This window comes from Hibiscus syriacus, unplaced genomic scaffold, assembly GCF_006381635.1.
Source record: "Hibiscus syriacus cultivar Baekdansim isolate YM2019G1 unplaced genomic scaffold, ASM638163v2 tig00005406_pilon, whole genome shotgun sequence".
In the NCBI taxonomy this organism is placed as follows: domain Eukaryota; kingdom Viridiplantae; phylum Streptophyta; class Magnoliopsida; order Malvales; family Malvaceae; genus Hibiscus; species Hibiscus syriacus.
In genome coordinates, this window is record NW_024062056.1 from 2,334,059 (window position 1) to 2,357,460 (window position 23,402).

At 36.0% G+C, this 23,402-nt stretch overlaps 1 protein-coding gene across 1 annotated transcript; it reads left to right on the forward strand.

Annotated features, from left to right (window-relative positions):
* The first annotated feature begins 2,890 nt into the window (after positions 1–2,890).
* LOC120199222 lies at positions 2,891–23,296 on the forward strand. The gene is made up of 10 exons (XM_039200383.1): positions 2,891–2,984; positions 3,083–3,203; positions 3,297–3,481; positions 3,752–3,894; positions 11,471–11,620; positions 11,699–11,963; positions 12,174–13,043; positions 13,315–13,322; positions 13,799–13,876; positions 23,231–23,296. The coding sequence occupies exons 1-10, from the start codon at positions 2,891–2,893 to the stop codon at positions 23,294–23,296; spliced, it is 1,980 nt and encodes a 659-aa protein (XP_039056314.1).
* Positions 23,297–23,402: the final 106 nt, after the last annotated feature.

Here is a 23,402-nt window from a genome sequence, read left to right on the forward strand (position 1 = left end):
GAAGAAATAACCTCTCATACCTTCAGACAATCAATTCTTACTCCAATCGAAATAAAAAAATATTACGGTTTCATTGTAATATTCAAACACACAATTAAACAAATTAAATTAAAAATTACCTATCCTTTTAGAAAGAAGAAGAATATTCAATTATTTAATGATGTCGAGATCGGACTTTAGATAAGTTCTAACAGTATTTTCTTGAAGAATTTAAATAAACGAACATTTCTTGTTCTCTCGTTCCCAATTTTTAAATGAGGTCAAATTTTAGGGTTTCACTTGACGAGATACACCTTCTTTTTAAAATTATCGGAAGTAGCATTCTTGTAAGTTAAGACAGTCACTTCACATCAACCTTAGAAGGAAAGGGTATTACCCTTAGTCCAATTATTTGAATTAAATCGAGTTATGCTCATAAGTATATCATATGTATCAAAATGTCATCATATGAAAATCCTATATGCAAATAAATGTACATCAAAAGAATCGTATGAAAACGTGTATTAGGCTATTTAATAAAAAGCTACAAAATACATACATGCAACGATTGTTTAAAAGCAAAGGCTTTATTTGATCAAAACCAAACTGCCTTGAACAAATATAAGCATGCACTTACAATTAATATAATATAGAGTAAAAAAATATAGATAATATCGTTGATGGGTTAGCCGGCCATCATACTACGGGCAATGACTGCCCTACAAGTAGGATTGAGAGTGAGGAAGTCAAAATGGCTCTTAGAAAGATGGGGAGGGACAAAACTGTCGGTCCAGATCAAATTCCTATCACTGTATGGTTAGCCCTTGGAGAAGAGGGAGTTAAGTGGTTGACCAATATCTTTAATATTATTTTAGAGTCTGCCAATATGCCAGAGGAGTGGAGAGAGTCTACGGTGATACCAATCTATAAGAATAAAGGAGATCCTCAACGTTGTGGTATTTACAAAGGTATTAAACTACTCAGTCATACCATGAAGATATGGGAAAAGGTGATAAAGGCTAGGTTGAGACAAGTTACTAGGGTTTCGAAAAACCAATTTGGCTTTATGCCAGGCATGTCTACTACGGAGGCGATTCATCTACTTTGACGGCTTATGGAGAAATATAGGGAAAAAATAGAGATCTTCACATGGCGTTCATTGACCTTGAGAAGGCGTATGATAGCGTTCCTCGCGATACGATCTGGAAGACCTTGGAAACGAGACGAATCCTAGCTGCTTATATCCGGGCAATTCGTGATATGTATTGTAGATCTACTACATACGTCAGGACTACAGTTGGCGACACCGAGGCATTCCCGGTGGAAATCGGACTCCACCAGGGGTCGGCTCTTAGTCCTTACATCTTCGCCTTGATTATGGACGACATCTATTGTGCGACACCAGACGGTGTTCCATGGTGTATGCTTTTCGCTGACGACATTGTCCTAGTTGCTGAAACAAAAACTGAGCTGAATAGTAGACTGACTACCTGGAAGACTACTTTAGAAGAAAAATGTCTAAGGATTAATATTGAAAAGACAGGGTATTTATGTTCAAATTTCAATGGGAACCAAAACGATGAAGATGTAGATGTATGCATCGAAGGACACGTTCTCCCCTCAAAGGATTATTTCAAGTACCTAGGGTCTATGTTACATAAAGATAGGAATGTAGATGACGACGTTACACACCGTATAAAGGCGAGATGGCTAAAGTGGAGGGCTGCTACTGGAGTTTTGTGTGACAAGAAGGTGCCTCTAAAACTTAAGGGAAAATTTTATAGAATGTCAATAAGACCAGCACTGCTGTATGGATCAGAATGTTGTGCAATCAAGAAGGATCACGTAAGGAGGATAGAGGTCGCAGAAATGAGAATGCTTCGATGGGCATGTGGTAGGACTCTGTGGGACATGACACCAAACTCTATTTATAGGTTTTAATTGCCTTTGTATTAATATCCATGATTTCTACTTTTTATAGGTTTTTGTCATTGGAATTTATGAAGGCTTAGAACTAGGGTAGCGAAGTAATGTTGCCTTAGTTATAGGTTTTAAATCATTTGACTTTATTCCTTCTCGTAGCTTGCTATCGTTGAATTTTGTGTATCCTTATCTGCATGTTTCCTACTAAATTTAGTTGGGATTTACGTTTCTGTCTATATGCAGAGATTTTTACGCAGGGATTTATTTGCAAGGATTAATTCCAATACAGACGCGCATATTAAGACTGCATATGAAGACTGTTCAACTATGTATTTATTTATTTATTTATACATGCATGTAATTTATCTTTATTTTTATTTTTCTGACTGTCGGAGGTCTTCAGCGGAAGCTGCTCTCAATCTGGCGTTGGGGGCAGCCTATTACCCTACCTTCCCCTTACCTCATTCAATGGGAATAGGATTTTGCTGTTGTTGTTGTTGTTTTTAACACATACACAAATATAAAATATGACATATATACCATACCAAATTACGTGCATCATGCGACATGTGTAAGTATATATTTACAAATTACACAAAACATACACAATAAAAATCTAATATTATGACTTAAATGAACAAACGACAAACATGGCAAGCCAAAGTATGAAAACTTAAATATAAACGCAAGAACAAAAATGCAAAAGCCTTAAAATTGCAGGTTCTAATAAACAAAACCAAGATTAAATCATACATACATAAAGGCTAAATAAAATTAGTGCATAAAGTGTAAGGTGCAAATAAATTAATATAGAAAGTTTAGGGGATTAAACTAAGTGAACATAATATTAAATAAACAATAAAGGTAAGGACTAAATTAAATAAACCAAAACCCAAAGGGTGAAATCTACGAACAGTCGAAGTAAACTAAAAATTTACAAGCTAAATCAACAAACATTAAAAGGTACCAAATCAAAAGAGGGACTAAAATGGAAATACCAGAAAACTATGAAGGATCACGGAGAACATTTGCTCCTTTAGCCTTTGAAGTGGACTCTACCGAGATTGGTCTCCAGACTCCAAGTTACTTAAGGAGTATAAAATACATATATATTTTTAACTTATTTCATTCCCCAATTTCAAATTCAGATTAACGTAAAACCTGAACAAGTTCTTCGCAGGTTCGTCACGAGCCCATAAAACGATGGTCTCCATCGTTCCTCAAGCACGTCTCCGTCGTGGGTTGGCTCCGACAACCACTCGCCGGCGTCGGAGAAGGGGGAGACCACTACCAACCGAAATGTCTCTCCATTCCGAGAATAGATCCGGACCCCGATGGGTCTAAAACACCTCCTAACGGTGCAGATCTAAGAAAAAAACTCTTCGGTTTTTAAGATATCGGCAACCTTCTTCTCCGGCTAAAACAAACGAAGGTAAACTTCTCTCTCTCTCTTTCTTTGTTTTTGGTTTTGGAGAGCTAAGGGAAAGACTCCGCCCTACGCATGGATTTTGTCAGTTATCGGTGATGGAGGCCTCGTCTGAACGTTGTGGATCTCCAACTAGAAGTTCGATCGTCTCAGGTAAATATACTCGATCCCGATTCTTTTCCCTTTTGTTTAAAAAAACAAAAGAAACTATAAAAAAACTAAAAATTTGCAGGAAATGTTAAGAAAAAGTTAGAAAAAATTATGAAATGTATACTTTGCTTGTATTTATTTCAACTGGTGGGAAAACAATTACAATGGTTCCTTTTTTTCCCGGTTTTTCGAATGGTGGGGATCGTATTTACAGTGTTTCGAAAAAAAAATCCCCCTTCTTGTATTGTTTCTATGGGTTTTTATAATACCCAGATTACAACAATCCCCTCTATAAAATGGTTCCTCGTGAGGAAACTGCCAAGCACGAGCGAAGGTTGTATGACCTCTGCAACAAACGGTCTTGCAGTGGGTACCAAAAGGGGACCACTACTTCGTATGATATTTTTCATTGTGGCGTGATTCGAGAAAAATTTCCATAGTTGATGTGGAGAATGATGGCAACGATTATTATAACTGAGACTATCTACGCTTGTGTGAAGATCACCGAGCTGAACCTGGATCGTTCGATCAACATTTGTATTGCTCCAAACTAATATTGGCTATTGGGGACCATTAAAGGTCATATGATAGCTAGGGTTTCCATGGATACAATCTACTTATGGGTTGATTTGTAATTGGGTTGTGGGCCGGACAAAATGAGCATCTACAAATAACATGTTAGTCTTAAGTGTATTATTATTGACCATACCCATAATAATACTTGACTATGGATCTTTTAATAATAATGTTATTATATGGACTTTATTATCTTTCAGTTTATGTTAAACACAGATATATAACTGAAAAATAATAGTGGCAATGTCTTTATTCAATGAAATCAGTAAATAAAAGTATTATTACAATCATCATATAATTAGTCTTTGGGTATACTCTAACACGAACGACATCAGAGTTTCAGTCTATGAGTACACTTTGAATCATATGAGGGCGTGTAGGAATTGACCAAGTTAATCTAGAAACGTAAAAACTTTAACTATGATACTACTAAATGCAACACCCCAACCCGACTTAGAAATCAAATATGAATTGACGATGTCACATTGGACCACCAAAGTGATCCTACAAATCAAGACTCAAAAAATACAATTTACTTAAAAGTTAAAATTCAATAATTCAAGTATATAAAAAAATAAACATTTATAGAAGGCTATAACTCCTTTATTTGAAAAACAAAATACTTAAATAAACAATTTACAGTAGACACAAATAAAATCATAATCTCTACACGCCCACTTAAATCCTTATCGTTTTATTCTGGTACTCCCACTAAGACTCCACTAATGACGTCGTTGTCACAATGTTATCCTCGAAACTTGAACCTATTGAGGTAATAACTAAAAGGGTGGGTTATTAAGCCCAGTGAGTTCACATCGACCCTACTAAATTTCACGAGTCTCATAAAGTGAACATGCTAGCCATTTATGAAGTTGAGCAATTAATCAGTGATTCTTATAGTCTTATCATTATCAGTCGGTTTCATTAAACTTACCCAAGGTTTAAAGGATACTATGCTTTTCTCATCAAATTACCTTACTTTTCCTATCATATTTGTGATCATAATAACTCTAAGTTCATTATGTAGTAGGCACGGTACTTATGCAATCTAGGATATTCCTCTGGTTTAATGAAGTAGTTTCATCATATTAGTCTCTTCATTATGTGTTTTTCTGACGATTTGTCTTATCCCAAATAATATCTTTAGTTATATCAACAACAAAGGTAAATGTTCATGCTTATAAGATTATTTGCAAGCACATTAATATAATGCATATAATCACTAGCAATAAGTGCATGTATATTATGTATGTAATCATCAGTAGCAAGAGTATGTATATCATGCATATGATCATTATTAGTAGGCGCATGTATATCATGCATATAAACATTATTAGCAAGTGCATGTATATAATCATTATTAGCAAGCGCATGTATATCATGCATATAATCATCAACAATAAGCGCATGTATCATCATTAAATATTATCAAGGACGCTTGAAGAAAACTCTACTAGGCATCTTTCTAGATGACGCGAGTCAAAATGTTATATTAATGAGAAATCACTCTGTTATAGTAGATGAACCAGAAGGTCTAAATGCACCAAAGTGATACAAACCCATAGGTCCAAACGCACCAAAGTTTTAACACTATTATAGAGTTGCTCCATCAAGGTGAACGATCTTGAGACCAAGATGCAGCTACTCAGCACTAGCCATACCATTATACCAACGACCTCTAACTAGTTTACTTGGGCAATAATAATACCAAAATACATGAAATTCACTCACCTTGGTATAATCAACAAGCAATAGGAATAATTAGGATCGCTTGCCTTATGCATCCCTATCATCATGAATCATCGTAGTAAAGAACTGGTCGACTTGCCATAAACCTTTCCAATATTATGCACCAACTCTTGCAACATGGCAATCATTTATGCATCACATAATACATATTTTAAACATTTATAAAGTCTATAAAACATTTACTACGAATAGGGTATTTTAAATCTTTCAACATGGAGGGTTCTCCAATCATTGTTATTCTTAACTAGTATTCTTATCCATTTACCTTGTATTATTCTAGACATATAACCAATTAAGAGATGCCACATACTTACATCAGTGAGAGTAATACATAATCTCAGCAATAACTTAAACATGCTTACACCAGTCAATTTAACATATATTTCTAGTAAGGAACTTATCATATACTTACACTAGTTAAATTTGTCACATAATTCCCACAGTAAACTCATAACAGACCTACCCTTAATTATCTAGTTTCCAACCTAAAATCCAGTTTCCAACCTTAAATCTGGTTTCTAACATAAAATCTGATTTCCAACCTGAATTCAAGTTTTCAAACTAAAATCTGATTTCCAACCTAAAATCTATTTTCCAACCTGAAATATGATTTCCAATCTTAAATTTGGTTTTTCCAACCTAAAATCTGATATCCAACCTGAAATTTGGTTTCTAACTTAAAATATGGTTTCTAACTTGAAATATGATTTCCACCCTGAAATCTGATTTCTAACCTAAAATATGGTTCAAAACACATAAATTCAATCGTGAATTCATCATATAACGAGGTAAACTAAGCGTGCTCATAATAGTTCTATCTAATCAATTTATCATCAAAATAAGGCTCTTAGAAATTACTACCAGAATGTTAAATTGAGTGTCCATAAGGCATCGAGATTATAAAATTCATTAAACAATATGGAGTTCGAGGGGTACTTACCTCAAGCAAGCGTCCAATACCTTCACTAAGGATCTTACACTTTTCCCTTGAAAGAATACCTTTCTCCTCTTCATTTTGATCTTCTACAAGACTTTTTTTTCACAAAACCAACCCAATGCCACTAAATATATTCTAACATCCTTAAAACACAAAGATATAACATGAATAGATAGAGAAGCATAGAGACTTTTACCCTTGGCCTCTAACCTCCAAGATTTTCCTCTTCTATAACTTGATTTATTGAATTGTCTCATGAAAATAAAACCTTAAAGGTGGAAGAAAATCACTCATCGCTCTTCATTCTATCAAAATATCTAAACTCATAAACTCTCTCACAAGAACTTTCATGGACAATATTAGGGTTTGAACATAACTCATTCAAAATCTTCATTATTGTATTAAACTTTGTGGAAATGAGGAGATTAAATTTTTTATCTATCACAATGTAACATCAAATCTAACTAGAAATGGAGGAAATGAAGAAAAGAGAGAGAACTTACCTTGCCTCTCTTTCTCACATTTCTTACGGAAGAAGAAGAAGATAATCCTATTATCTTTCTTTGTAACAACCCGAAAAAATTTAGAATAATATTAAATTGAAATTGGAGGTTAATTGTGAAAATTGGTAAATTTTGGGACTAAATTGAAATATTTTAAAACTTGGAGCTTGTTTTAGAGTTAAAGGAAATTTAGGGACCAAGCCCTAAATTTATCCTAAAAGTGTCGGCAGCTTTGGTGATTTAAGCGTGTTTCTGGTTTCAAATCAGAAACCACAAATGTTAAATTGCTTAAGTTTTTCTCCTCCCGTACCCTTACTTCCAAGCCCGATTCCGACGCCGTTCGACGCCCAATCGTAAAATTGAAACCACCGTTGTGTTCATCATCAAGCGAGGAACAAACCCTTCAAATTAATTGAAGTGAAACGCTGCCAAACGTCGGGAATTTTCAGTCAAAGCATCGTCGTTTTTTTTAGCTCTATCGCCGGGAAAAACTTAAATTCACCGCCGATCGTTGTTCCGTTTACGACACCTCCTGCATCATCGTGTTCCTTGTGTCGTTGCGAGTCCGCCGGTGTCAACCTTGTTCGCCGTCGACGGCAGCGCGTGAGGAGGTGGAGCAGTCAAAGATTCGGCCGAGTTGAAATACGAGCTCTCTGCCGTTCAAAAATTTGAACCGATCGTTGTAAGTATCTCGAAATCGCTCAAAATAATTTTTAGAAATTTTTCCGGGAATTTTCCGACACCGTGGCACTGTTCATGCGCCGCACGCGCCGCCGCAGGGAGAGTGAGCTGCTGGAAAACCGGTTTAACCAGTTTTGAACCGGTTTGAACCGGTTTGACCGGTCTGAACCGGTTTGACCGGTCTGAACCGGGTTGACCCGACCCGACTGTTGACCCGACCCGACCGTTGACCCGACCCGACCGTTGACCGTGATCGTTGACCGTGACCGTTGACCGTTGACTTTCTTTGACTAAAACTTAAGATGGCTTTGACCGACCCTTAAACGACCGTAAATCTTTTCCGATTATACCTATCCTGATAGTTTTCGACGTGCCAAATCCATTTCCGCAGTCCGTTTCACCAAATTCAAACCCGAAGATCTCCAAATCGACGGTCAAAGTGGTTGACTTTGACCAGGAATTTGGATTTTCGAAAAGTCATACTTTATATTTTTCGACGTCCTGATTCCGATTCCGCAATCCGTTTGGCCAAATTCAGACTCGAAATACCCCAAATTGATAGTCAAACTCGGAAAATGCTTAGATACTTAAGAATTTTAGCTTTGAACAATTAAGTAAGATTTGGGGCTGATAAATTATTGTTATTTGAAGGTGCACGAGACTCACCGGATCATTCGATAGCTCGACCCAGTTCTTCTAGATCAGTTAAACCACGTATACCAGTATTCACTCGTAAGACTCGTAAATTTTATGATTTTAGAGATTTATTTATGTTACCCATTAGTAATATAGTGATATTATAAATTAGGTTCGAAAACTGTAGCAGAGCGTGGTGAAACCAGCAATCAGTAGATCCACGATTTGAACTATTATCGAGGTGTGTTCCCTATTTATTACTGAATTGTTTTATTTGTTTTAATATGTGGTACACTGAATTCTTTGGTTACCGTATTGTTGATGCACCGATTTAATGTGATTATTTATAGATTATGACTGTTATCTGATATTTGTTTTGAAATGGTATAGAATTACCATGTTTATGGTTTTATGGAATTTATAACACGGTGCAATTGAATTTTTGGAATATGAATTTATAAAGTACAGCTCTGATCAAGTTGGAAAATTTTACGGACCTAATGTGACTCTTAGGTAGGCTCTGCGGCCCTGAGATCATTCTCGGGTAGGCCCTGCGGCCCTAAGATGTGTTCTTAGGTAGGCCTCACGGCCCCGAAATCTATCTTGGGTAGGCTCTCAGGCCCTAAGATGTTCCCTTAGGGTAACGCTTTTTAAAGAGATTTACTGCAGTATAATTTTATGAGACTTTTTGGACTATGATATGTTTAGTGTACCTATAGTGATTTTATGGTAATATTGGGACACACTGAGCCTAGCTCACTTTTCGAAAATGTTTTTCCCCTTTCAGATACTGTTGGTTAGATACCCTGGATTGAGCACTTGGAGGATCAACATATCTCTTGAAGTATATCTGATTGTAATGTTTTTACCTTGCAAGTTGACTTTATTTTGTTGACATTGACCTTATTTAAAAGTATGGGATTTTAATATGATGACATTTTTACTATTACTATTCGGTTTATCGTGATTTGATTTTTAAGATATGTTTTAAATTAATTTATTACTTATTGGTATTATATTTACAAGTTAGGTTTTGATAGTATGATTTATTATAATTTCATGTAATTTATAATGTGATTTTACATTGTTTGAATAACGGTTTCGGAAAAATGTCTTAAAGAATCATAATGTGATCCACTAGACTTAGTCGAAACGCATAGGCCGGGTCTAGGGGGTTACATTTATTGGTATCACAGCTTTTGGTTTTTAAACCTCGGACTGTGTATGAGTCCAAATTGAAAATACGATTTTGAAATATTTACAAAACGAGTTACTAAGGTCATGTCACAAAGTTATTAAATTTTTAACTGTGTTCGAGACTCCAAGTGCTTATCTAACCCTAAGTTTTATCTTCTGTAGCAAACTTGAGATCCACCAAAAATGAGTGCTAGACGTGGTCGTCGAACTAGCCGTGGACGAGGTCGAGTGGCTAGATTTGCAGATCCGATCAATGAGATACGAGTAGATCCCCCACCTCCGATAGGTGATCCTGCTCCTTCGACCCCAACGAATCTGCCTCCTACCGATGGTATTGGCATGACTACACCGATCATAGGAGCGACCGATATTGAGCCAGAATCTACCGGAGTTGCTTTGGATGAGACTTTTGGTAGACAGTTTCTGCAGTTGATACAGGGAGCAGTCAGAGCTGCTGGTGTTGTATCTGAGGTTCCTATTTCGCAAACTCTAATTGCTAATGGGGTCAGGACTTTTGGAGGACAGCTTGGAGGAATTCCTACTGAAGCAGAAGATTGGCTACAGGATACAGAAAGACGCATGGATCAGTTGGGTTTGGACTCAACTAAGAGATATTTGGGGGCAGTAGCGATGTTAGATGGCAATGCCCACACATGGTGGGAGTCAGTGACCGGTAGTGTTCCTACCGATCGTTTGACATGGGATTTCTTCAAGGAGCGTTTTCGGAGCCGATTCTTGGGTGAGCGCTACTTAGTCCAGAGACGACAGCAGTTTCAGGACTTGGTTCAGGGTGACATGACTGTTTCAGAGTATGAGATAGAGTTCTTGAAATTGTTAAAGTATGGAATCAGTATGGTGCCTACCGAGAGAGATCGATGCCGTAAATTTGCCCTCGGACTAAGATACGAGCTACGTAGGCAGGTGGTAGCCCTTCAAGATGAGATTTTTGATGTGCTGGTAAGCAGAGCCAAGGATGCTGAGGAGATGGAGGCGTTAGCTTCTGGTAGAGAGCGTGTTGATCAGGAGCGATCTAGGAAATCTTTTGGCCCTACTGAATCGTCCGGACAGTCTGGTAAGAGGACTCGTACCTCAGCCCCTCAGAGGAGCAATACACGCTTCAGGCCTACAACATCATCACCTTCAGCTGTTAGTAGAGGTGGTTCTTCGGTTCCGATTCTAGTGCCTCAGTGTGACTTTTGTGGGAAACGACACAGAGGAGAGTGTTATAGGAAGACCGGAGCATGTTTTCATTGTGGATCTAGTGGACATTTTCGGAGGGATTGTCCTCAGCTAGCTTCGTCTGAGCGGATCGCTACCCAGACTCCTGTGCGTTTTCAGACTACAGTACAGACTCCAATTAGAGATCGTAGCCAAGTAAAGGCTCGTGGTTCAGCGTCCAGGACAGACAGTAGAGCTCGACCTCAGCAAAATAGAGGGCCAACAGTTTCTGAGGCTAGACAGCCAGCTTTGGTTTATGCCACTAGACGACGTGATGACAGAGATGAGCCAGAGGTTATTGCAGGTATATTTACTATTTATTCTATCCCATACTTTGCATTACTGGACAATGGCTCCACCCACTCCTATGTATCGAGCTCAGTATCTCGAAACCTTCAGATTCCGATCGAGAACACTAAAAATACTGTTACAGTTACAAGTCCAGTAGGACAAGCGGTATTAGTGAATAAGGTATTTCGGCGTTGTCCTTTGGAGGTGCAGGGAGAAATTTTTCTCGCTGATCTTATGGAGCTTCCTCTAGAGGAGTTTGATCTAATTCTTGGGATGGATTGGTTGAATAAACACAAGGTAAATCTGGATTGCGAGTACAAGCGAGCTACCCTGAAGACTTTAGATGGTCGGACTGTTGTGTTAATTGGTGAACGGCGTGGCTATCTCTCCAATATAGTTTCAGCGATGGAAATTGATCGTATGATCCGAAAGGGATATGAGACGTTCATTGCCTGTATTTTGAACACGAAAGGTGCATTGTCCACAATCGAGGAGATTCGTACAGTTAGCGAGTTTCCTGATGTTTTTCCTGAGGAGTTGCCTGGGTTACCTCCTGATAGAGAGGTAGAGTTCGAGATTGAGACTTATCCGGGATCTTCACCTATTTCTATGGCACCTTATCGCATGGCTCCAAAGGAACTTAAGGAGTTGAAGGTCCAATTGCAAGAATTATTCGATCGAGGATTTATCCGACATAGTACTTCACCATGGGGAGCTCCAGTTTTGTTCGTGAAAAAGAAGGATGGATCTTTAAGGCTATGCATTGATTATCGGAAGTTGAACAAGATGACGGTCAAGAATAAATACCCACTACCTAGGATTGATGACTTATTTGATCAACTGCAAGGAGCTATTGTATTCTCTAAGATTGATCTTCGTTCGGGGTATTATCAATTGAAAGTTAAAGGATCTGATGTTGCAAAAACGGCCATTCGCACTAGATATGGTCATTATGAATTTTTAGTGATGCCTTTTGGTTTGACGAACGCTCCTGCAGCTTTCATGGATTTGATGAATCGGGTGTTCCGACCATATTTGGATCAATTTGTGGTGGTCTTCATTGACGATATTCTGATCTATTCTCGTACTGAGGCAGAGCATGACGAGCATTTGAAAATCGTTCTACGGACTTTGAGAGAGCATCGTCTATATGCCAAACTAAGCAAGTGTGAGTTTTGGCTTCAAGAAGTGTCGTTTTTGGGGCATATTATTTCTGCGCGAGGTGTTCAGGTCGATCCCAGCAAGATAGAGGCTATTATAAATTGGAAACGACCCAAGAACATCTCTGAGATCCGCAGTTTCTTGGGTTTGGCTGGTTATTATCGACGTTTTGTTGAGGGATTCTCGATCATTGCTTCTCCTTTGACAAAGTTGTTAAGGAAGAATGTGCCATTTGATTGGGGCGAGGCACAACAGGAGAGCTTTGAGAAATTAAAGGTGGTTTTGACTCAAGCACCGGTGTTGATTCAACCACAGTCCGGGAAGGATTTTACAGTGTATAGTGATGCTTCACATTCAGGACTTGGTTGTGTTTTAATGCAGGAAAGTAAGGTGGTGGCTTATGCATCCCGTCAGATGCGACCGCATGAGTGTAATTATCCTACTCACGATTTGGAGTTAGCAGCAGTGATTTTTGCCTTGAAGATTTGGAGACACTATCTTTATGGAGAAAAGTGTTATATTTTCACGGATCATAAGAGCTTAAAGTATCTCCTGACCCAGAAGGAGCTTAATTTGAGACAACGGCGCTGGCTAGAGCTTCTGAAGGATTATGATTGTGTGATTGATTATCACCCTGGTAAAGCTAACATTGTAGCGGATGCTTTGAGTCGAAAGGCAGTATCAGAGTTGAGATCTTTAATGGACAGGATGAATTTATATGACGATGGCACTTTATTAGCAGAATTGCAAGTTAAGCCGACCTTGGTTGATGAGATCAAGGCTAAACAGCCCCTTGATAGCTCCTTGCTTTCCATCTTTGAGCAAGTAGAGCAGGGGACAAACTTAGATTACGCAATTGATCAGGATGAAGTTTTATGTTTTAAAAGTAGATATTGTGTGCCTGATGATGCTGAGTTGAGGCAGACTATCCTTATTGAGGCTCATAGTAGTCCATATGCTATGCACCCCGGAGGAGATAAGATGTACCGGAATTTGAGAGAGATGTATCATTGGATTGGGATGAAGAAAGACATATCTAATTTTGTGGCTAGGTGTTTGACTTGTCAGCAAGTTAAGGCAGAACATCAACATCCATCAGGTTTGTTACAGCCTATCAAGATTCCTGAATGGAAATGGGAGCATATTACTATGGATTTTGTTACCGGTTTACCTATGACTCCTTCGAAAAAAGATTCAGTTTGGGTAATTGTTGACAGACTTACAAAGTCAGCTCACTTCATTCCTGTGCGGGTAAATTATACTTTGGACAAGCTGGCGAGATTGTATATTTCAGAGATTGTCCGATTGCATGGTGTTCCATTGTCTATTATTTCTGATTGAGATCCGAGATTTACTTCGAGATTTTGGAAGGCGCTACATACGGCTTTGGGAACAAGATTGGATTATAGCACATCCTTTCATCCACAAACTGATGGTCAATCTGAGAGAGTGATTCAGATTCTGGAGGATATGCTGCGGGGTTGCGTAATTGATTTTCATGGTAGCTGGGAGAACTTTTTGCCTTTGGCTGAATTTGCTTACAACAACAGTTATCAGAACAGCATTCGTATGGCACCTTATGAAGCACTCTATGGGCGTAAATATCGCACTCCGATCTGTTGGACTGAGTTACGTGATAGGAAAACGTTGGGACCTGAGTTAGTGCGAGAGACGGAGGACACAGTCAGATTGATACGTGACCGTTTGAAAGAGGCATTTGATAGGCAGAAGTCTTATGCAGATCAGAGAAGGAAAGATATACAATTTGAGGTTGGAGATCAGGTCTTTTTGAAAGTTTCACCCTGGAAGAAAGTATTGAGATTTGGGCGTAAGGGTAAATTGAGTCCAAGATTTATTGGACCATTTCGTATCTTGAAGAGGGTAGGACCTGTTGCATATCAGCTTGAGTTTCCTTCTGAGCTAAGTCGTATTCATGATGTCTTTCATGTATCAATGTTGAGGAGATACTATCCAGATCCAAGTCACATTATTCAGGTTGAAGAAGTAGAGCTGAGACCTGATTTGTCATATGAAGAGGAGCCCATTCAGATCTTAAAAAGAGATGAGCGAGTTCTTCGGAATAGGCGTATTCCAATGGTCAAAGTTCAGTGGAGTAATCATAGCCCCTCAGAAGCTACTTGGGAGACATTGGAGTCAATGGAGACTCAATTTCCTCATCTATTTTCATAAGGTAAATTTCGAGGACGAAATTTCTTGTAGAGGGGGAGAATTGTAACAACCCGGAAAAATTTAGAATAATATTAAATTGAAATTGGAGGTTAATTGTGAAAATTGGTAAATTTTTGGGACTAAATTGAAATATTTTAAAACTTGGAGCTTGTTTTAGAGTTAAAGGAAATTTAGGGACCAAGCCCTAAATTTATCCTAAAAGTGTCGGCAGCTTTGGTGATTTAAGCGTGTTTCTGGTTTCAAATCAGAAACCACAAATGTTAAATTGCTTAAGTTTTTCTCCTCCCGTACCCTTACTTCCAAGCCCGATTCCGACGCCGTTCGACGCCCAATCGTAAAATTGAAACCACCGTTGTGTTCATCATCAAGCGAGGAACAAACCCTTCAAATTAATTGAAGTGAAACGCTGCCAAACGTCGGGAATTTTCAGTCAAAGCATCGTCGTTTTTTTTAGCTCTATCGCCGGGAAAAACTTAAATTCACCGCCGATCGTTGTTCCGTTTACGACACCTCCTGCATCATCGTGTTCCTTGTGTCGTTGCGAGTCCACCGGTGTCAACCTTGTTCGCCGTCGACGGCGGCGCGTGAGGAGGTGGAGCAGTCAAAGATTCGGCCGAGTTGAAATACGAGCTCTCTGCCGTTCAAAAATTTGAACCGATCGTTGTAAGTATCTCGAAATCGCTCAAAATAATTTTTAGAAATTTTTCCGGGAATTTTCCGACACCGTGGCACTGTTCACGCGCCGCACGCGCCGCCGCAGGGAGAGTGAGCTGCTGGAAAACCGGTTTAACCAGTTTTGAACCGGTTTGACCGGTCTGAACCGGGTTGACCGGTCTGAACCGGGTTGACCCGACCCGACTGTTGACCCGACCCGACCGTTGACCCGACCCGACCGTTGACCGTGACCGTTGACCGTGACCGTTGACCGTTGACTTTCTTTGACTAAAACTTAAGATGGCTTTGACCGACCCTTAAACGACCGTAAATCTTTTCCGAGTATACCTATCCTGATAGTTTTCGACGTGCCAAATCCATTTCCGCAGTCCGTTTCACCAAATTCAAACCCGAAGGTCTCCAAATCGACGGTCAAAGTGGTTGACTTTGACTTTGACCAGGAATTTGGATTTTCGAAAAGTCATACTTTATATTTTTCGACGTCCTGATTCCGATTCCGCAATCCGTTTGGCCAAATTCAGACTCGAAATACCTCAAATTGATAGTCAAACTCGGAAAATGCTTAGATACTTAAGAATTTTAGCTTTGAACAATTAAGTAAGATTTGGGGCTGATAAATTATTGTTATTTGAAGGTGCACGAGACTCACCAGATCGTTCGATAGCTCGACCCAGTTCTTCTAGATCAGTTAAACCACGTATACCAGTATTCACTCGTAAGACTCGTAAATTTTATGATTTTAGAGATTTATTTATGTTACCCATTAGTAATATAGTGATATTATAAATTAGGTTCGAAAACTGTAGCAGAGCGTGGTGAAACCAACAATCAGTAGATCCACGATTTGAACTATTATCGAGGTGTGTTCCCTATTTATTACTGAATTGTTTTATTTGTTTTAATATGTGGTACACTGAATTCTTTGGTTACCGTATTGTTGATGCACCGATTTAATGTGATTATTTATAGATTATGACTGTTATCTGATATTTGTTTTGAAATGGTATAGAATTACCATGTTTATGGTTTTATGGAATTTATAACACGGTGCAATTGAATTTTTGGAATATGAATTTATAAAGTACAGCTCTGATCAAGCTGGAAAATTTTACGGACCTAATGTGACTCTTAGGTAGGCTCTGCGGCCCTGAGATCATTCTCGGGTAGGCCCTGCGGCCCTAAGATGTGTTCTTAGGTAGGCCTCACGGCCCCGAAATCTATCTTGGGTAGGCTCTCAGGCCCTAAGATGTTCCCTTAGGGTAACGCTTTTTAAAGAGATTTACTGCAGTATAATTTTATGAGACTTTTTGGACTATGATATGTTTAGTGTACCTATAGTGATTTTATGGTAATATTGGGACACACTGAGCCTAGCTCACTTTTCGAAAATGTTTTTCCCCTTTCAGATACTGTTGGTTAGATACCCTGGATTGAGCACTTGGAGGATCAACATATCTCTTGAAGTATATCTGATTGTAATGTTTTTACCTTGCAAGTTGACTTTATTTTGTTGACATTGACATTATTTAAAAGTATGGGATTTTAATATGATGACATTTTTACTATTACTATTCGGTTTATCGTGATTTGATTTTTAAGATATGTTTTAAATTAATTTATTACTTATTGGTATTATATTTACAAGTTAGGTTTTGATAGTATGATTTATTATAATTTCATGTAATTTATAATGTGATTTTACATTGTTTGAATAACGGTTTCGGAAAAATGTCTTAAAGAATCATAATGTGATCCACTAGACTTAGTCGAAACGCATAGGCCGGGTCTAGGGGGTTACATTCTTCATCTCTTTGTTTCCATATATAAACATATTTTCTAACAAAATGATAACCACAAATTTTAGTTAGATCCAAAGGTCTAAATTGAATATGGAAAACCCTTATACAATCTAATGGTCCATAATCACCCATGTAAAAATATCTTATAACTTTTGGGGATAATTAATTTATTAAAGAGTCTCGCTCTTTCGTTATTTTCACCTTAGAGATGTGTAATTCCTTTATTTCAATTTAGTTACTAATATCCCACAAATTAAATTCTAAGATTTAATTCTTCATCTCATACTTCAAATTTAATCCCTCAACACATAGAAATTGTCTATGAAATAATTTTTTATTTACCAATTTAGTCCTTAATAAAATTTTATGGTGTTACATATCATTTAACAAGCACTCATGTAAAGGATAACAAGACATCACATACTAGAGTCTGCGACAAAACTTTAAGGAAAAACTTTCTTCCATCATATACGGATGCATGGACCTCTCAATAAGAGTATTTATGCATTTATCTCAATTATATTCACTAATAAAATTCATTAATTCCTTAATAAGATTGATTAATGCAGTCTTACGGTTATATCAATCTGAATGATTTTCTTGAAGATTATTTATGTTTTATTCATTAACCTATGGTTCCTATTTAAATGTTTCTTTTACCTTAATATATACACTTTTCAAATCAGTTGTTTTTGTCAAACTCAAACTCAAATAATAAATTGAGAAATTTCCCCCTTTTACCTTCAATTAATTACGATTAAAACGTTGGATTGAGCTGTGTCAAAATCTGTTAATCGAAGTGCACTTGTGATGATGCTCACCGTAAAGATTCAAGAAATCAATTTTTAAACACTCGAAAATGAAGGCAAATCTCCCGTCTTTCTCTTCTTTCTTTCGAACTCTTTGGCCAATTTGCTGCCCTTTTATAGGTTTAGAGTTTTTTTTTTGCTCAAATTTTTCCTCAATTTATTTGTTATCCCTCTTGATGATTGTTGAATATGGATTATATAGAGTAAAAATGGTTGATGTTGGGAGGTTGCCTTGGCCGAATATTTAAGGATTTTAACCGATTTTCCGTGATTTGAGAGATGGGTAGATCCTTATCTTGTTTATATTTCATGTTTAAATTATTGAAATTCGATTTAGGTTGTGGACATTTTATGTTCATTTTAGCACTGTAAAAGTGTTTCAAATTTCTGTGAAATACTACGGTTTTGCTTTCAACTTTTGTTTAGTAATGAATACTAAATGATTTATGATAAAGAAGATGAATTATTTTGAACATATTTTATTTTGTTTTGGAGTGCTTTCTGAAGAGGCATCTGTCTTTAAAGTTTGGAAAAATTCGAGCCTATGTGACAATGATATCTTGAGAAAAGTTTTTATTTTTATTAACTTGTTATTAGCTTAACATGAGTGCTTTATTATTTTGATCGTAAGAAACAATAGTTATGGAGGTTCATGCATAGGACTTCTTCAGTAACTATGGAAAAAATTTGATTTTATTGCAGGCTATGTAGCACAAGTATGGAAATTTAGTGCCTTACCAAGTACTCGATACGTCCTCGAGTTGAATACAGGGTAGGTACAATTTTAATACGTATCGTGGATGTCCCATATTTTAGAGGTACGATTGAAATTAATTGGGTACATTAGAAATTTTTTTTTACGTATAGTCTTTATTTTTGTACATATAATCTTTTATTATTTCTTTATTTATTATATTACTTTTTATCATATTTTACATTTTATGCATCAATTGATTTATATTTTTAATATGAATAGATCAATTAATTAAAATATGGCATCACAAAGTCAGAATGATAATGAGTCTAATGTTAGTAATTGAGTGGAAGTGGGTCGGTTTTTGCATCCCAAAATGAGAATTCATGTCCATTATGAAATTATGTGACAATTGAAAAGATGGGTTACTATTGGAGGACTTGGAAATATCAACGTAATATTTGGGGTAAAACTCGTAATCGTAATGAAAATTATACTAGGGTAAAGACTCATAATGAGATTAATTCTTCTTCTAAAAAGTGAAAATCTTTTTTTTACCTCTTGCTAAATCATTTGACATAAACACTAGGACCCAATTAGATGGGAAAAAAAATTGTAGGAATGTTTTATACCGGTACTCTATCCTTTAGTCTTGCTATCCTCATTACAACATGGTTGTTGCTACTCATAATTTAGATGGTTATGGTCCCACTAGTTATAATAAATCGTGAACCATTACTCTAACGAGAGAAAAAAATGTTGAAAAGCTCTTAGAACCAATTAAAGCAACTTGACAAGAAAAAGGGACTATTGCGTGTGGTGGTTGGAGTGATCATGCAAGAAAGGCTTTCATTAATTTTATGGCTAATTATGGAAATGGGCTCATGTTTCTTAAAGCTGTAAATTGCTTTGGTGTTGTTAAAGATAAATTTTTTATTGTTAATTTGATGAAAAAAGTGATTGATGAGGTGGATTACCAAAATTTGGTTTAAATTATTACTAACAATGCGCTAATTACAAGGGGAGATTATTGAGAGTATAAATGGTTATACCTATTGGTTAGCACGTGTTGTTCTTACTCTCAATCTTTCCTTGAAGAACATTTGTTCGACAAAAAACATTAGGGGAAATGAGGAAACATATGATTGCGTAGTTGGATTATTGAAATTTATGGGATGTAGTACAAATTAGGAATTTCATTATGAATCACACCATGCGATTGATAATCTTTAAAAAAAAAAATTGTCCTCTTAAATTACTATCAGTTTTTGACTCGCATTATACTTCAATTATTGTAATACTTAAGAGTTTTTTTTTAAATGGGTGTCAAAAACCCCTTCTAAGACCTATAAGGGGAAAAGAAAACCCACAAGAAATATATTATCGATGAGAAAAATCATTCGATACATCGTTTAGAATAACCTCATGACAAATCGAATCAAAATACATAACATTACAGAGTGAAGAGCCAAAGTGACTAAATTATGAGTAATCACGAGCAATGTAATGAACAATACGCTCATTAAAGTTGGACAAAAAAGTTGTGCCTCCTCCAAATGAATCTCAATCATTGATATATCACCAATCTAACAATGAATTTTATTCACCATAAGTTGATAGTCAGACTCAAGCATCACACGCTTCGCAATCCCTGGCTAAATGTAAGCCTGAGATTAGTGCATGTGTCTCGGCTAGCCCTACTTACAACTGGGAAAGGCCAAGGCCATACCTCCTAAAACCAAACCAGACGAGTCCTAAGCTATAACTATTTTTGCTGCTAGTCTCATTCTTGGATCCAAGGAACCACCGATGTTAACCTTCACGACAACCTGCAGTGGGGGACTCAAATGAATCGAATTAGAGGTGGCTTCCATATTAGTCTGATTGTTCATAACAGAATGACACGATTAAAACATTGACACTTGATGAATTCTACCTATAAAGTCTTCGCATTTGCCACAATAACACATAGAAGTTTAAGGCAGTCGTCATGCGCCATTATATTACGCCTGTTCTATGTATTCCAATGAAGCATTATGAATCCTAGAAAACTTTCAAGATCAAGCTCAACAAAGATAATTTGGAGCCAGTTCAAAGGGATATTAACTGACTAGCAAGAAAAGCACATGCTAACCTAGTCATCGTGAAAACTTCTTGGGCATACAAACAATCACGAAGAATGTGCGCCACTATTTTCAAATGCCCTTTACACATGGAACATACATCCATCCCTATTTTGGTAGCTCGAAGGCGACATCCTACAGGGAGACCCCCATGTGCCATCCTCCAATCAAATAACCTGACCTTAGGAAGCGTCTAGAGTTTGGCTATGGCCTTCCATAACTTCAAAGTCACCTTCATTGTGTGTGCATGTCGTTGGAGCCACCAATAACCAGATCGAACCAAATAATTCCCAGAATCATGATTACCTAAATGATGGTATCCTCAGTACATGGAGCTATCGCTATTGATAAAATGGTTTCTGCATAAGATTTCATAAATGTTTCGCGCACTTTTTTCATGTTCCACGCTGGCCGGTCTATATGCATGAATTGATAAACATATAAATTCTACATAGAAATAGTGGCACAGTCTATCACTACAAGAAATTTTTATTATTATGACAAATTTAATTTTGTCAAATTTAATTTTGTCACTATTAATAGTTTTTTGGTGATAAAATAAATAATCGTCGCATTAAATTAGAAAATATATACAATTATGAAAAAAGTTTAAATCGTCATAATAATTTATCACAATTAGCAAACATGTGTAACATATGGTGACAAAATAAATTTTATTACAAATTTTTGTCACAAATGTTTTCCTCCATTTTTTTAGCGCCAAATTAAAGGCATATAATGACAAATTTTGTAACTAGAAGTTTTAGTAACTATGACAGAAAAAATTGTCACAACAAATAATGAGATTTAGATTTGTTGTGACAAATTTTGTTTGTAATTATATATTTTAATTATAGTGACAAAACGTATATTCACAAATGATTATCTCCAATTTTTTGTACAAAAAACAAAATCATATAGTGACATGTTTTGTAACTATAAGCTATAATTATTGTTACAAAAAAAGTTGTCACAACAAATAATGAGATTTAAGTTTTTAGTAAAAAATAGTTTTTGTTGTTATATATTTTAATTATAGTGACAAAATATACTGTCACAAAAATTCCCCTCTATATTTTTTTGCGACAAAAAAGTCATATTGTGACAAATTTTGTAACTATAAGTGTTAATAATTATTACAAAAAACATTGTCACAAAAATAATACTATTCACATTTTTGTGACAAATTATATTTGTAGTTATAAATTTTAACTATAGTGATAGCATATATTGTCATAACTATTTTTTCTCAACTTTTTTATTTCAAAAGTTATATTGACAATTTTTATAATTATAATTTATAGTTATTGTTACATAAAAAATTATTACATCAAATAATAAAATTCAAGTTTTTTGTAATAAATTATTTTTGTACTTATATATTTTAATAATTATGAAAAATAATACTATCAGAACCATTTCTCCCTATCTTTAGTGTCAAAAATGTTATGTAGTAACAAAATATATTGTCATAAAGATTTTTCTCCATATTTTTTGTGCCAAAAAAATCATATAGTAACAATTTTCGTAACTATAAGTGTTTATAATTATTACAAAAAAAAAACATTGTCACGAAAAATAATGGTATTCACACTTTTGTGGCAAATTATACTTTTAGCTATAAATTTTAATTATAGTGATAACATATATTGTGATAAATATTTTTCTCCACTTTTTTGTTTCAAAAATTTATATTGATAAGTTTTGTAATTATAATTTATAGTTATTGTTATAGAAAAAATTATCACATTAGATAATAAAAATCAAGTTTTTGGTAATCAATTATTTTTGTAGTTATATATTTTAATCATTATGAAAAATTATACTATCAACAAAAATAAATAACTGTAATATAGATAAAATATAATCAACAAAAAACAACATGCAAAATTAACTATAATATAGATAAAAATAAATAAAAAAATAACACCAAATTGTATTAAAAATAAATAATATAAACATGAATGACCAAAATATATTCAACAAAAAACAACATGCAAAATTAAAATAACTATAATATAGATAAATGGCCAGAATATAAAACAATAAAATTGATATGCTCAAATTTTAAATAAATAAAAAACAGAGAAATCAGGTGACTAAATTGTAAATACTAGGCAAAGTTAAGGGGGCCTATACGATGATTAACCCTAAACTAGTGACTAAAACGAAAAACAGAGCTAAAATTACGGGGATAGTTTGACGATTAACCCATAACATAGGTGAACAAAGCAAGAAGATCCAAGCAATTGGGGACCTGATAGTGATTTATTCAAAATAATTAAAATGAAAACCCCTTCCCCGTTTATTCTGCTTAACTCTCAACTAACCTAAAAAACTAATATACTCTCAACCCCCTCTCACATAGCATCCACTCACCTCAACACAATAAAAAAATCGGACGCCGACCACCATGCTCTTTGCTATTTCAAATCAATTGGAGGAAATTGTTATTCTCCACTGGTTTTAGAAAAGAAGAATTGGTAGATAATTGAATAAATTAATAATTGCAGCTCCTGAGTCGGAGACGAGGAGCAACATATTTTACGTACCAAGAGATGACTGCTTCTTGGAGGTGAAGCAACTGACGTTCTCGGCAAATACGATGTACTCGGTGTTTCACGCAGTGATACCGTCGCTGCAGACGGCTATTGTAGACAAGGATCTTGTGTTCCCGTACTTCAC